The sequence below is a fragment of the Palaemon carinicauda genome, chromosome 44 (genome assembly GCF_036898095.1).
Source record: "Palaemon carinicauda isolate YSFRI2023 chromosome 44, ASM3689809v2, whole genome shotgun sequence".
Lineage (NCBI taxonomy): Eukaryota > Metazoa > Arthropoda > Malacostraca > Decapoda > Palaemonidae > Palaemon > Palaemon carinicauda.
The window spans coordinates 30985758-31001238 of NC_090768.1; the positions used below are offsets into that span (position 1 = coordinate 30985758).

General features: G+C 35.5%; 1 protein-coding gene across 1 annotated transcript in view; it reads right to left on the reverse strand.

The window, feature by feature from the left end:
- Positions 1-15481, reverse strand: part of Marcal1 (SWI/SNF-related matrix-associated actin-dependent regulator of chromatin subfamily A-like protein 1) — a 198029-nt gene that overhangs the window by 40047 nt on the left and 142501 nt on the right. The window contains exon 6 of the mRNA XM_068366961.1: positions 1810-1944. Coding sequence (XP_068223062.1) covers positions 1810-1944 — 135 coding nt within the window. The remainder of the gene's footprint in view (positions 1-1809; positions 1945-15481) is intronic.

The window sequence follows — 15481 nt, forward strand, 5'->3', positions numbered from 1 at the left end:
TAGAGGAAGAGAAATAAGATAATATAATGTTCCCGAGTGTACCCTCAAGGAAGAGAACTCTAACCCACCACAGTGGAAAACCATGGTACAGAGGCTATGGCACTACCCAAGACTATAGAACAATGGTTTGATTTTGAGCTAGCAGTTCTTAAGCCAGTGAAGACCAAACAACATAGAATATGTGCTTTATTCCTTAATATTGGTAAGAACATATTAATATGAATATTTACAAATAATTTTTTTTACATATTCTCTAAAAAATAGAACAAATAAAACAAAAACTAATTATTTATAATACACTGTATTAGCTAGGATAAGCAGCTCTTCTAGGAGAGGGACACTCCACAATCAAACAGGCTAGAAGAGACTCTTTAGCTATGGTAAGCAGCTCCTCTAGGAGAGGGACACTCCACAATCAAACAGGCTAGAAGAGACTCTTTAGCTATGGTAAGCAGCTCCTCTAGGAGAGGGACACTCCACAATCAAACAGGCTAGAAGAGACTCTTTAGCTATGGTAAGCAGCTCCTCTAGGAGAGGGACACTCCACAATCAAACAGGCTAGAAGAGACTCTTTAGCTATGGTAAGCAGCTCCTCTAGGAGAGGGACACTCCACAATCAAACAGGCTAGAAGAGACTCTTTAGCTATGGTAAGCAGCTCCTCTAGGAGAGGGACACTCCACAATCAAACAGGCTAGAAGAGACTCTTTAGCTATGGTAAGCAGCTCCTCTAGGAGAGGGACACTCCACAATCAAACAGGCTAGAAGAGACTCTTTAGCTATGGTAAGCAGCTCCTCTAGGAGAGGGACACTCCACAATCAAACAGGCTAGAAGAGACTCTTTAGCTATGGTAAGCAGCTCCTCTAGGAGAGGGACACTCCACAATCAAACAGGCTAGAAGAGACTCTTTAGCTATGGTAAGCAGCTCCTCTAGGAGAGGGACACTCCACAATCAAACAGGCTAGAAGAGACTCTTTAGCTATGGTAAGCAGCTCCTCTAGGAGAGGGACACTCCACAATCAAACAGGCTAGAAGAGACTCTTTAGCTATGGTAAGCAGCTCCTCTAGGAGAGGGACACTCCACAATCAAACAGGCTAGAAGAGACTCTTTAGCTATGGTAAGCAGCTCCTCTAGGAGAGGGACACTCCACAATCAAACAGGCTAGAAGAGACTCTTTAGCTATGGTAAGCAGCTCCTCTAGGAGAGGGACACTCCACAATCAAACAGGCTAGAAGAGACTCTTTAGCTATGGTAAGCAGCTCCTCTAGGAGAGGGACAGTCCACAATCAAGCAGGCTAGAAGAGACTCTTTAGCTATGGTAAGCAGCTCTTCTAAGAGAAGGACACTCCAAAATCAAACAGGGCAGAAGAGACTCTTTAGCTATGGTAAGCAGGTCTTCTAGGAGAGGGACACTCCAAAGTCAAACCTTTGTTCTCTAATCTTGGGTAGTGCCATGGCCTCTGTGCCGTGGTCTTCCACTGTCTTGGGTAAGAGTTCTCTTGCTTGAGGGTACACTTGGGCACAGTAATTTATCTTATTTCTCTTTCTCTTGTTTTGTTAAAGTTTTTATAGTTTATATTTATATTTTAATGTTGTTACTGTTCTTGAAATATTTTATTTTTCCTTATTTCCCTTCCTCACCGGGGTATTTTCCCTGTTGGATCCTTAGGCTTATAGCATCCTGCTTTTCCAACTAGGGTTATAGCTTAGCAAATAATAATAATAATAATAATAATAATAATAATAATAATAACAATCATCATGATAATAATAGTAATAATAATAATAATAATAATATCGAATACAGACCTGACAGAAGAAGGCGTGACAATGAGCAAGGGCCACTCCCTCCTGTAGTAGGCAGCAATTCCTAATGCTTGAATTGTCTTTCCTAGACCCATATCATCAGCAATCATCACACGACCACCAAGGTTGATGCCAAAACTGAAAAAAGGAATTGTCTGGGATTAGTACAAGGCACCGACATTTTGTTAAGTAATTTGCAGAAATTCAATACTTAATTCATTTATAATAAATACCCATGTCTGAAAAAACTTTATATACAACATTAAATAAGCAAAATGAAATCAGGATATGTAATACAGTCAGGGCTGTTACTGATAGATCTAATATATCATGAACGAAATGGCTTGACAAACAATATTGCAAAGCATACTCCATGACAATATGCACTATACCATTCACACAATAAAGCAACATCAAATATAGTGTACCCGTATGTAATTGAATATGAAAAGACTATAATTAGCACCATGTTTTCAAGGCAAATTGCATGCGAGAAATAAAACGGATTTTCAAATAATGAATATGGCTTTAGCTTTCGTAACGCTAAATACAAGTGTACATTGGGATAAAGTGGTGAAGCCAATCTCAGAAGACGTATTTTTTCCATTTGCTTTGACATTATTTCAAACGTTTGATTATACAAATCTATGCAATAGAACAATTATTCTTCTCCCGTATTGCCTGGAATCCTTTACCTCGTCCAGACATATCTAACAAACCCTGGTCATGAACTCAGTCTCACAATCACCATTATAACACATGATATTAATTTCAACCCAATCAAATCCTGTCACAATTTCTATTTTGAAACATATTACTTGACCTCTTAACGTCATTAACAGCATCCTTTACCTTACAATAGCCCTTTCCATTCTTCATCATTAAGTTAAATCTATCTTATATCATACACGTTCAGCAAATCTTCAAAGCAGGAATATATTAACTTTGAATACCACCTATCCATTCATATTCTTTATTCGGATATCCATTTATTAATAAACTTCTCTCTCCGCTTCTACTTCCCAAACGAAATGTTATGTATGTTCCAAATGTTTTGCCACATTCTCCTCTCTATTTCAATTACTTTAATTATTTTCTTCTAGCACTCTCTTGACTCCACTATTCATCCCGTGTACTGCACCTCAAATAAGACATCTCATTTCTTTCTCACAAACATTTCCTGTTGTCATCATTGACCAATCTAAATAGGTTTGCTGAAGGTAATCATCTGTTCCCTGGTTTGTAATTTTGATTTCGTAAAGGCCTTGGAGCATATAAAGCCCTTCTTACAATCCCTTGATTATGGTCAAGAAGTTCGTATAATTGGCCTTGATTTTAGTGCTGCCTTAGACCGTGCTAATCATGAGGCCCTTGTTTTAAAACTCAAACAGTTGGGAGTGGATGGGTCGTTTCTTAGCATCATTATTGAATTTTCAAGTAATAGATTGCAAAGAGTTGTTATTGATGGGCACCATAGTAAGTGTAGGAATGTGATATCTACGGTTCCTCAGGATAGTGTTCTTGGCCCATTACTTGTCATGCTATATACACATGACACACGAGGTTTGGCCTAGAAAACAAGCTCATTGCATATGCAGATGATGCTACTCTCTTTACATCAATTTCATCTCCTGAATGTAGATCTGGGTTCCTGAATCCCTTTAGAAAGATCTAGCTAAAATTAGTACGTGGTGCAAATTAGGGGACATGAAGTTGAACCCTTACAAAACTCAAAGTATGAATGTAAGTACGTTGAGGACAGTGGCTCCACAACATCCAGGTCCCTGCATTGATAGTTTCTTTAACTCTCTACTACTCTTTACAAATTTTAGGTGTGATTCTTGATAGCAAATTTACTTTTTAGAAGCAAATTCGGTCTGTCTCTTCTTGAATCGCACAAAAATTTCTTAGTGAAAAATTCTTTCAAGTTTTTTTGGTGATCAATCTATTCTGAAGAAGTGTTTTAGTTCTTTCATTCTGCGCTGTTTCGAGTATTCTTCTCCTGTCTAGTCTTCAGCAGCGGAATCTCATCTTAATTTGTTGAACACGAACTTACGATCTATTAAGTTTCTTATTCCTGATCTAGACATCAATCTCTGTCACCGTCCTTCAGCTAGTTTGTTATGCATGTTGCTTGAGATTTTTCATATAAATCTAGCAAACTGTCTTTTTCACCATTTTCCCCCCAAAAAAGTAAATTTGTACATATCCCTTCATACCACGTATAAACCATACTTCCATCAATACAGCTTCTTTCCGACCACATTTCTCCAAGGTTCTCATCTCCAGTGTCGTTTCTTTTGCTTTTAACTACATTCGAATTCAAAACCCACATATATGTGTGAATACACATATATTATATATATATATATATATATATATATATATATATATATATATATATATACACACACACACACACACACACACATATATATATATATATATATATATATATATATATATATATATATATATATATATCACCATAGTCGGCCATTGCTAGTTTACTTTAAAACGGAGGCCTCAGACATCTTCCACTCGCATCTGTTTACGGTCTTTCTATGCCAGTTTATACCCACATATTTTCTTACTTCGTCTGTTATTCTTATTGTCCCTCTATTGTGTCATTCTCATTACATGTCCTGCCCATGTCCATTTCCTATTCTTACATGTTAAAATATTCTCTACTTTAGTTTGCTCTTGTATCCAGTTACTCTTTTTCTGTCTCTTAGTGTTAATCCCATCATTAATCTTCCCATAGCTATTTGAGTTCTAACTATGTTCCAAGATTTTAGTAAAACTCGATGTTTCAGATGCATAGGTTAATACTGGTAGGACCATCTGATTAAATACTTTTATTTTTCGAGAAAGTGGCATTTTACATTTCATAATCTCATTCTGTTTACCAAAAACTCTCCATCACATGCTTGTTCTTCTAGAAATTTCGGTCTCATGTCCTTAGGAAACGCTTACTGTCTATCTTAAGTATGTATATTTATTAACAATTTCTAGGGGTTCGTCCATAACTATTATTTGCTATCTCTCTGCATTTCCATTGAACATTAACTTAGTTTAACTCGTATTCATTTTCGGTTATAAATTTGTTTCCTCTATTCAAATCTTCCATCATCTTTTGCAATCCCTCCCATGAAACACTAAATAAAACCATGTCATCTGTATATCTGAAGTTGTTAAGGTATTCCTTATTAATGTCAATACCTACATTTTACCAAATTTAGATGTTTTAAAACCTCTTCTAGGAGAGATAGGGTATCCTTTCTCAATTGAAAATTTCTGACTATCTTTATGTAGCTTTAGAATTTGCTGTTTGTTCTATATTTTCCAATTTTCAAATATTTGTAAGTTGTTTCGTACTTTTATAATAGTGTATGTGCTGTAAAATTTCTATCCCTGTATTACTCGTCTTAACAATGTTTTTATAACTCATAAGATGAAAATGGAAAGCATTCTCAGTGTTCTAATTTTTCATAGTGTCTTTCTCGTATATATATATATATATATATATATATATATATATATATATATATATATATATATATATATATATATATATAATCCGTCTTACAACACCAAGATCCAGCCAAAATTTAATTTAAATTTAATCTCCATTAATCGTCCTTTATTTACACATTTATTACATCATTCTAGGCAAAGGGCTCGTGTTTCTTTCACATGCACACTGCAGTTCGATCAAACGAAGTGTGGTTGTGTAAATAACGGCAATAAAAGATTAATAAAAACTGGAAAATGATTAATTATAATGAAAAAATACGGTAAAATTTGAAGTAAGAAAACTACAAAAATTAATCCCGTGACGTAACTAATTAGACACTATGCTCAGTCTTTGAGAGCAATGAAGCAATAATATAAAAAAATCGTATTACCTGGAAAAAAAATAATTAGAAAACACCAAGGGTGTTGATATAAGTGGTGTGACATCATGCTGAAAGGCCAAGAGAGGAAGCGTGACTTTAATAGCAGTTGAACAATTGGCTCTAAAGTTAATAAAGCATTTTCCGACACCTTAGATGGCAGGTTATGTCAAATTTGAGTGAGAGAGAGAGAGAGAGAGAGAGAGAGAGAGAGAGAGAGAGAGAGAGAGAGAGAGAGAGAGAGAGAGAGAAATTCTAAATCTGCAAAAGTGAGGAGAAAATAGAAATGTAAAATATGTTATACGCACGATGGCTCCCATGAGAAAATAGATTACATGTTACCCAAATAACCCTCCTGCATGATTTTTACAATACGTTTTTCTGATAACAAAGGTCATGCAAATGTACTTTTTAAAGATAGTGAGCTATCATTCACTATGCATACAGAATATTAAGGATGTCTCGTTAATCATCCCAAAGATAAGCAGCTCTTCTAGGAGAAGGACACTCCAAAATCAAACCATTGTTCTCTAGTCTTGGGTGGTGCCATAACCTCTGTACCATGGTCTTCCACTGTCTTGGGTTAGAGTTCTCTTGCTTGAGGGTACACCCGGGCACACTGTTCTATCTTATTTCTCTTCCTCTTGTTTTGTTAAGTTTTTATAGTTTATATAGGAAATATTTAAATATTACTGTTCTTAAAATATTCTATTTTTCCTTGTTTCCTTACCTCACAGGGCTATTTTCCCTATTGGAGCCCCTGGGCTTATAGCATCCTGCTTTTCCACCTAGGGTTGTGGCTTAACTTAACATGTAATAATAATAATAATAATAATGATAATAATACTAATAATAATAACGGGAGTTCAATTAAGAAACCCAGCCTCCCGCTGTTCACTAACATTAAAGATTCTGTCAGATGGAAAACCACATATTACGTATGGTAGTTACCAAGAAAATATTGGTTTGGTTGTTTTTTTAAAGCAAAAATCCTAAGGGCAAGAGTCACTATCCGGGCAGGTTTCTTATAATATAAGAAAAACTATTCTAATACTCTTATCTCAAAAAATAATCCTGACCTACTGCTACAATACAATATCGTTCCATCTTGACCTACATATCAATCTCATTCTTATCATGCCATATTTTTCAGCAAGAGAAATACCCCTTTAATCATATATATTTTGACTCCACTACATACTCATGACTAGTTTCTTTTGAATAGATACATTTATTCAGATTTGATTTTTATTTATTGTTATACTTAAAGAGGTTAAATCCTTAAGACAAAAAGTAAACCCATAATGAAGACACATCCTAAATACGTCGACCATATAAACGAGTAGTCTCTATTATCAGGATCCATGCGAAAATCAATATATGAGAATGACATTAAAAAAGAGAGAGAGAGAGAGAGAGAGAGAGAGAGAGAGAGAGAGAGAGAGAGAGAGAGAGAGAGAGAGAGAGAGAGAGAGAGAGAGAGAGAGAGATAATTTATTCATGTATTTTATTAATGTATTTCATTTGTGTATTCAAGAGGTCCAGCTCGTAAAATGAGTTCCTCTCATGTAGATATAAGTTTTGTATGTAAATTACGTAAGACTTGTACTTGGGGAATGTGTCTTTTAAACAAATGTATACCAAGAAAGCGACTATCACTATAAATACTAATTTGTAACTTTGAAACAGACTGAAATCTTTTATGAGAATGACTCACTCTCATGGTCATCACGAAACTTCCCCAGCAGGAAGTTACTAAATCCAAGTTACAAAGGGATTAAGTCCCTTCAAACATCTGTGACACGAATGGGGCAGCATCAAATTCGAAATAAATTTACTTAAAAATATCATTTCACGCAAGTTTCACGCAAATGCAGAACAATACACTACCATAATTGATAACGTGTTTCCTTATGTTTTAATTCCTGAGTGCATTAACACGTTTTAAGCAAAAAAAAAAAAAAAAAATTAATATTACCCATTATGCTTCATGCGTACCAGCTGTAAGTTAAGAACTCCTACCAATGACAAGATATTCCACAATAAATAAAAAACAAAAAAATAGACTGCAACTAGAAAAATCTACAAAATGGAATAATTTCCCTGTCTAACATTGTATACATTCAAAAAAAAAAAGAAGAAGAAGAAGAAGAAGAAGAAGAAGAAGAAGAAGAAGAAGAAGAAGAAGAAGAAGAAGAAGAAGAGAGCAATACTACCGCTTCGAATCTACAAGAGCTAACAGTCGTGAAATCGATTTTGATGGCGTCAGTACATCAATTCGATGACTATAATTACACACATACCACCGTCACGTAGCACACTTAATTACTATGATCCCAACATAAGCATTCAAAGCTTATTCGTTAACAAAAGATCAAGCGAATATATTAATATCAACAAAGTTTATTTATTTCTATCTTTAAGATCCAAAGCCAAAACCGATACTATCTTTTAACCGTCAGAAGCCCTTTTCATAGGAAGAGGTCAGTGACTGGAAAAATTTGTTATGACCAAACAACAAACACTTGTTCGGGAGAGAGAGAGAGAGAGAGAGAGAGAGAGAGAGAGAGAGAGAGAGAGATCTTCAATCACGTATTGATGAATGTTTAGTTTCGAACTTTACGAAAGATAAAAACTCATAAAATTTACGTAACTAAATATATCATTTAGATCTTTTCATAGTTTTTAATCCAAATCGAACTGATAACACCATACGATGAAATATTTGAACATGAAACATGGTCGAAATGTGGTGTCACATTAGCTTTATTTGTATACCGTATATGAATTGATATGTATATATTGTATGTAAGTAGGTATGTGTATATATACATACACACATTATATACATATATATATATATATATATATGTATAATTACTTTCATTCATATAAGCTGCATATTACTTTTAATTTAAACAAATTCATTCTTCCACGGGATCACACATCCATAAGAAAATTGTTCTTATGACAAGTACTTCTGTCTAGCCAAGGATTCGTACCTTAATGCCGAGTAGAAATAATGGTAAATAGTTGCCTTAGCCCTTCCGCCTATAAAGTGTTTTAATTCTTTCATTCTACCTTGTTCTGAGTTTTGTTCTCCTGTCTGGTCTTCAGCTGCTGATTCTCATCTTTGTTGGACGGGAACCTATGGTCTATTAAATTTCATATTCCTGATCTCGATATTAATCTCTGGCACTGTTGTTCAATTAGGTCGTTATTCATGTTGCATAAAATTTTTCATAATTCTGACCATCCTTTACATTCCGATCTTCCCGGAGAGTACTACCCTGTTCGTAATAGTAGGCATGCTGTTAATTCTAATAGTCAGATCTTCTCCATTATGAAGCTCAATATTACAGAGTATTCTAAAAGTTTTGTTCCAGCTGTGACCAAGTTGTGGAATAATCTTCCTAATCGGGTAGTTGAATAGGTAGAACTTCAAGAGTTCAAACTTGCAGCATTTTTTTTAAGTTGAACAGGTTGACATGTCTCTTTTCATAGTTAATATATAAAAGATGTTTTAAAGTTGTTACTGTTCTTAATATATTTCAGTGTAATTGTTCATCACTTTTCTTTCCTCACTGGGCTACTTTTCCTGTTGGAGCCCTTGGGCTTATTGTATCTTGCTTTTCCAACTAGGATTGTAGCTTAGTTCGTAATAATAATAACAACAACAACAATAATAATAATAATAATAATAATAATAATAATAATAATAATAAGCATATATTGCTGTTCAATATAAATTTATAAATCAAAGTGAGATCGAACCCTAGACTCTTAAAGCGAAAGGGAAGGCTGCTAGCAATCTTGACAACAGAAGCCTTAACAGAATACGAAACTGCTAACTGGATTTTAAGGATTTATCTGGTGAGACCACCGTCTTACATATGACATGTTTTACCCAACTTCCCAACCCATCAGCAGAACACAATTGATGTCATTTAACTTGAATTACCAGAGTGAGATACTTTATGACCAAAATCAACACAACAGTTTTTTTTTCTTATTTTGAGTCTCATTACATAATTTATAATTCTCCAAGATCTTCAAATTTAATGAATAATTATTATTCAAATTTTCTTCTATATACATTGTTAATGTAATTTCTATATGAAGTTGTACTTAAAGTCATGCCAATAAACAGATGCGGTGGTAAACCTCCCCACTAAAAATTGTCAAATTATCACATCTGGCCAACGCAAATGGCATGATTAAGTAGCGTGAAATGATGGCTAGAACATTAGTAATAATACAGTACATGTTAATAAGGCTAATCACAGGGATCTTCGTTTATACACTACGACACTGTTTATAACCAAACCTGGTATGACACAAGGTGTGCTTGGTAAAAATAAAGAAACCCTGGTATGAAATTCTCCTTATCAAAGATACAAAGCAATTTGCATTTTATCAAGTCTATCAACAAGGAATAATGTCAATTGAGGGTATCATGGCATAATAGGGGCATGGATAGGGATGTACGAGCAATCATTGCGGTAGACTATCCTCCTGCCCTAGGAATCTGTTTTGTATCCTGAGTGGGGCAAATCCCTGGTTGAGATTTCAGGCCAGAGGGTTTCACTTAATGATCAGCTTGGGTACACCTAGTGGTACTAGCATCATGCACACCAGCCTTAAGAATGCTTTCTACTTGGTTCTTGGACCAGTTGGCTTTAGTGAAGGTCTAACCCTCAGTCAGCTTGAAAGCGACTCCTATCCATTGGAGTATTGACATTGGAAGTAATGTACACTATTGGAGGTACAATGTTTGGGGCAGCGCGCATTAGGGGAGAGAGGGGATACCTTGAGCAGTATAGCTCACAAATGCTGATGCTTCCACTGAAGCTCTGAACCTTTCACTGTTCGAACCAAATATGAAAACCATTTGCTTGGGCACCTCAAGACGGATCCACGTTGCCAGGATTTTGTTCCTTTGTCGAAGATACATATTGACTGATCGACATATGGTTTCACGTCTAAACCAGTGCTCTCATACATTATATCAACTCAGTGATCATGATCACGAGTGTTTACATGGGTTGTGAATGAAAGGTTTGTGTGATCTAGTGATGTCATCACAAGTTGGTGCTTGAACAACCGCTCACCCGAGCTTATGGATTTTCAATTAATAAGCATCGCCCCGAGGGGCAGTAGCGTGATGTCTATGACTAAGTTGGATTCAAGGCATTTCATGATAATGTGTTCGACAGTGCTCAGCAAAACCGTTTGACTACGGGTATTTCGGGTCTGAAGCGATGTGCTCAATGTCTCACTTATCAACAAACTGCTGGAAATAAGTACCAATATACTGTGGACCATTATTAGATAAAATCGTTGCTGGCTGGCCTAAGCTACCAAAGAGTGACTTGAAGTGCTTGGTTACTTTGGCTGAGGTGTCATTTTTCAGCTAAACAATTATAAGGAATTTGGCAAAGTAGTCAGCAATTAGTAGATACTGCTTGTTATTGACTTAGAACTGGTCAGATCCAAGTTTGGTCGATGGGATAGGTAGCACATGTCTGTGAAGAGCCAGTTAATCTTGCTGCTGAGCTTGGTATTTCTGGCAATACTCATAGCTATTCATTGCTATTCATCATGGCTACCATATGCTTCTTAATTCTTGTCTATATCACATACTTGAGGTCAAGGCCTTGTGTTTTCTGCACTCCTTGGTGGGATATGGAGTGGTTTAAGGATTACTGGATCGTTAAACTAAGAGATTAGGACTTGTCAGCCCTTGAATATTATGTCATCCTCAACAGGAATAAACTTACGATGGTTGAAGAATGGGCTAATACCACTATGGCATGGCTTTTTGCACTCTGGGTATACTTTGATGATGATTTGTTTGAGAACAGAAAGTGGGGTAGTGAAAGTTTCCTTATTGTGTATAGGGGTAGAGTTGAGAAGCTCGATAGGTTAGCATTTGCTGTCATGGGTTGTGATGCCATCATCCTTTGTATGACATGGTTATTTTCAGGGTTCGGTAGGTGAGAAATGGGATCAGATAGGATAACGTTACTGCCACGTTAGTGTGAAATTGTAGCCTTGTTTCTTGGGAAACACACACTATAACCTAGGCAGTGCATTGGTAAGTAGTCTTTGCTAGAGCATGACCAGAGGCCTGTGGTCCCTGATGGATGTAAACTCACAACCATAAATCGAGGTAGGTGTGAAATATCTGTAGCCCAAGAACGAGTCCCATGGCTTCTTGGTTGAAGTTGCTGTAGTTGGATTATGTCCTGGTTAGGATTTTGATGGCAAAGGCAGTAATGTGTCTTTGGCGGACAGTAGGTCACAATTCTTTTCGGGATGCATTGACTACCAGGACTGAAGGCTCACTTGCATTGTAGTTGACAAGTACTTTGCCATAACAGTGGTACACACTGCTTCAATAGTTTATGCAGGGGCTTGGGTACACAAGGAAGCTTCAGTATATGTTGCCTCGGGTAACTTATCAGACCTATGAAGAACTGTAAGTCTTACGTAATTCGATGTTGGCTTTGGCATATTGCTCAGGTCACATAATTTCTTTATACCAGTTATCAAAGTTAATTTCTTTGTGTGCTGTCATACTTGACAGAGCTCTATACAACCCCATATTCAGACATTATGAACCATCCAATGAAGCTAACCCCCTCCCCACTTAGGAGTGCAGCCCCAAACATGATACTGCATGGTACTTCTGATGTTAGCACTCTGATGGCGAGAAGAATCCATTTTAAGCTGACTGATGGGATGCCCTTCACTACAGCTGACTGGGGCCATGACCCAAGCAGGCAGGATGCTGAAGGCCACTGCGTATTTAATGAAACAGATAAGGATGACATTGTGGTCTGCTTGATTAGCACCGAAAACAAATATGTTATCTGCAATGTTGGAAACTCTGGGCAAGTCTTTCAGAGTAGTGTCCAATTGAGCCTAGAATATGTCTAATCTCACATTTACACCAGAGAGTAACTGCTACCAGAATTACCTTCTAATGTTGTGGGTGGTGATCAGATGGGAATTCTCATGAAGGGGTATGTTCCAGTAACCTGCATTGGCATCAAGTTTTCTGAATACTTTCGCAACAACAAATACTGGATAAAGTTCCTCAAGGGTAGGAATTTTATGTGGACATCATTTCAGGCATGGTACAGGAAACTGATAGGTGTTTGAGTTGACGGATACCGGTCAATGTGTTCTGACCCGGGGGTGTGAGTGCTCTGCCATCCAGTTTGATGAGGCTAAGTTGCTTGAGGGAAGGTAACCCAAGAGCGGAAGGGCTGTTGACATCAACGACATAGCATCTATCAAACTGGGATTTGGCTTGTTTATTCTTCCGGATTACAGATTTGATAGATCTCAGGCAAGCAATCCTGTGACCTGTATACGAGGTAAGCCAAAGGTTTTGCTCAGAAGTTGGTGGGGTCAGATGTAAGCAATGAACCAAACATCTGGCATTATGTCGTACACAGTCAAGTATTTCCCACTGAATCACACACACGCACAGAAATCCTAGCCTAGCCCTGATAAGATATCACAATTCAGTTAGCCTTGCCTAATTCAGGTAGCAATTTTTCATAATGGTACTAGATGTCTAATATCCTCAGCAATTCAGCACTGCATCACATCCAAATTTTGAAGCAACAATATGGGAGAATTGCGTCGAGGGGTCTAAGATTTATTTGGAAGCGTTGGGTAATATTAAGGATGCACAGATAAAACAATCTTTACTGCATAATGCAGGTAGAGAAGTCCGTGAAATATTCAAGACCTTGCAATCAGCAAGTGACATAAATGAAGCTGCAACCGAGCCTCTTACCGCATGTTTTGCTTCACAAGACAATGATTTCTTTGAAATGTACCAATTCACAGTTCGAGCATATCAAAGGCGAGGTGAAAATTTAGATGCATGTGTGACCAGACTATACAAATTAGGTGCTACATGTGATTTTCTGGAATTAGAAAATACTATAATTAATCAAGCAGGTAATTACTTCAAACCTTAAAAAGCTGCTTTTTAGAATGAGAGCAACTTTTCATAAAGGGGTGGTCATTAGAGAAAAAAAGAGTTATGCTTACTTTAGTTACAATACTTCAAATATTGGAACGATTTTTCTGCTTATGTTGGAAACGAAAAAGAATAATAAGTTATATATAGGAAGCATTAAAATCAAGAACCAAACCATATTCTGCGAAGAAAAGTACTAATGCTTTCGTACAAAAATAGTGACTCTGGGATCAAAAAATTTCTCTTCAAATAAATGGGACTGTCATTTTTGTTCTCTCTCCTACTGTCATCTACGATTCATCTCGTAGCATTTAAAACTATATTTGTATATATATATATATATATATATATATATATATATATATATACATATATATATATATATATAAATGAAATTCATAATTAGAAGAATGTTTGAGTAAAACATGCTATTCCATTGTGGTTTTAAAGATCCAGATAGAGATTGAAATCAAAAGTATAATATTAAAGATAACTATTCAAAGAAGAATATCATTAACACCTTTATTACAGAGGTATGACGTTGAAGAATATATATATATATATATATATATATATATATATATATATATATATATATATATATATACATATACATAAATACAAATGTACATATAAAAATATTTGTATTTATACATACATATAATATATAAGTATATATATATATATATATATATATATATATATATATATATATATATATATATATATAAATAATAAATATAAAAGCATATGTCTACACACACATTTGTCTTAACGATAAATACAAGGTTACGAACTTATAACTTCAAACTACAAACTATACCGTAGCTCCTTAATTGCATTCACTTCTAACGACAAAACCGACAAAGTATTAGACATGCAACTCAGAAAACTTGACCTATTTGTTCTATTGATCTTCGTAGATAATAGAAAAAAAAATTTCTCCAGAAAAAAAATAGTTAGATGAAGCAATGAATATTAATATGAATGATGGAAGAATAAAATCTATTGGTTAAAACAAATCCTTGACGGGAAATGCTAACATTTCATAGCAGAGAAGAGAAGAGTCATAGAATGGATTAAGATGAAATCTGAAATGTCTATCCAAGACGAGGTTAGATGTATGAAAGGATTATTCAATCAACTAGATCCTTGTGGATTAAAAATTTAGACTGAATGCAAATGATCGGAAAAGGTTGAACTATGGTATAAGAAAAATTGAAAGAGTAACAAAGACGAGGGTATGCAGATGAGATAGAAGGATGAGCAAAGATTAAATAAAAGAGGTATTCTAAGATGGGTCAGTGACATGAATGATGGAGAAAGTAGACTGGCGAAAAACTCTCATATTCTAAAGCGTCAGGAAGGAGAGGAAAACCTAATGTACTGAATAGATGGTCACTTGATTTTAGTATTTTAGTATTCCTCGTTAGTTCCAATTCGTCCCTTCCCTTCTTTCTTGCTAATTATAATCATCAGATTCCTTTGGAAAGCTTTGACAAGCAACCAATTTTCTTGCATTTACAACATATAAAGATCGTGTTTATGTTTACTTGTTTAGGCTTTAATGACAATTAAAATATTATATCTGTCTTTCTGTCATAGTCAGTGTGGCATCATTTGTTAAAAATCGTCAATTGTAATTTAGTTTTCCTTTCTGATCTGTCACGAAAAATATCACTTTCTCTCTCTTCTTAATTATAGTCCCTAGATGTATCATTTGCATAATATTCAACTGCCCTCATATGTGTATTTTATATCATTACCTAAACTTGAT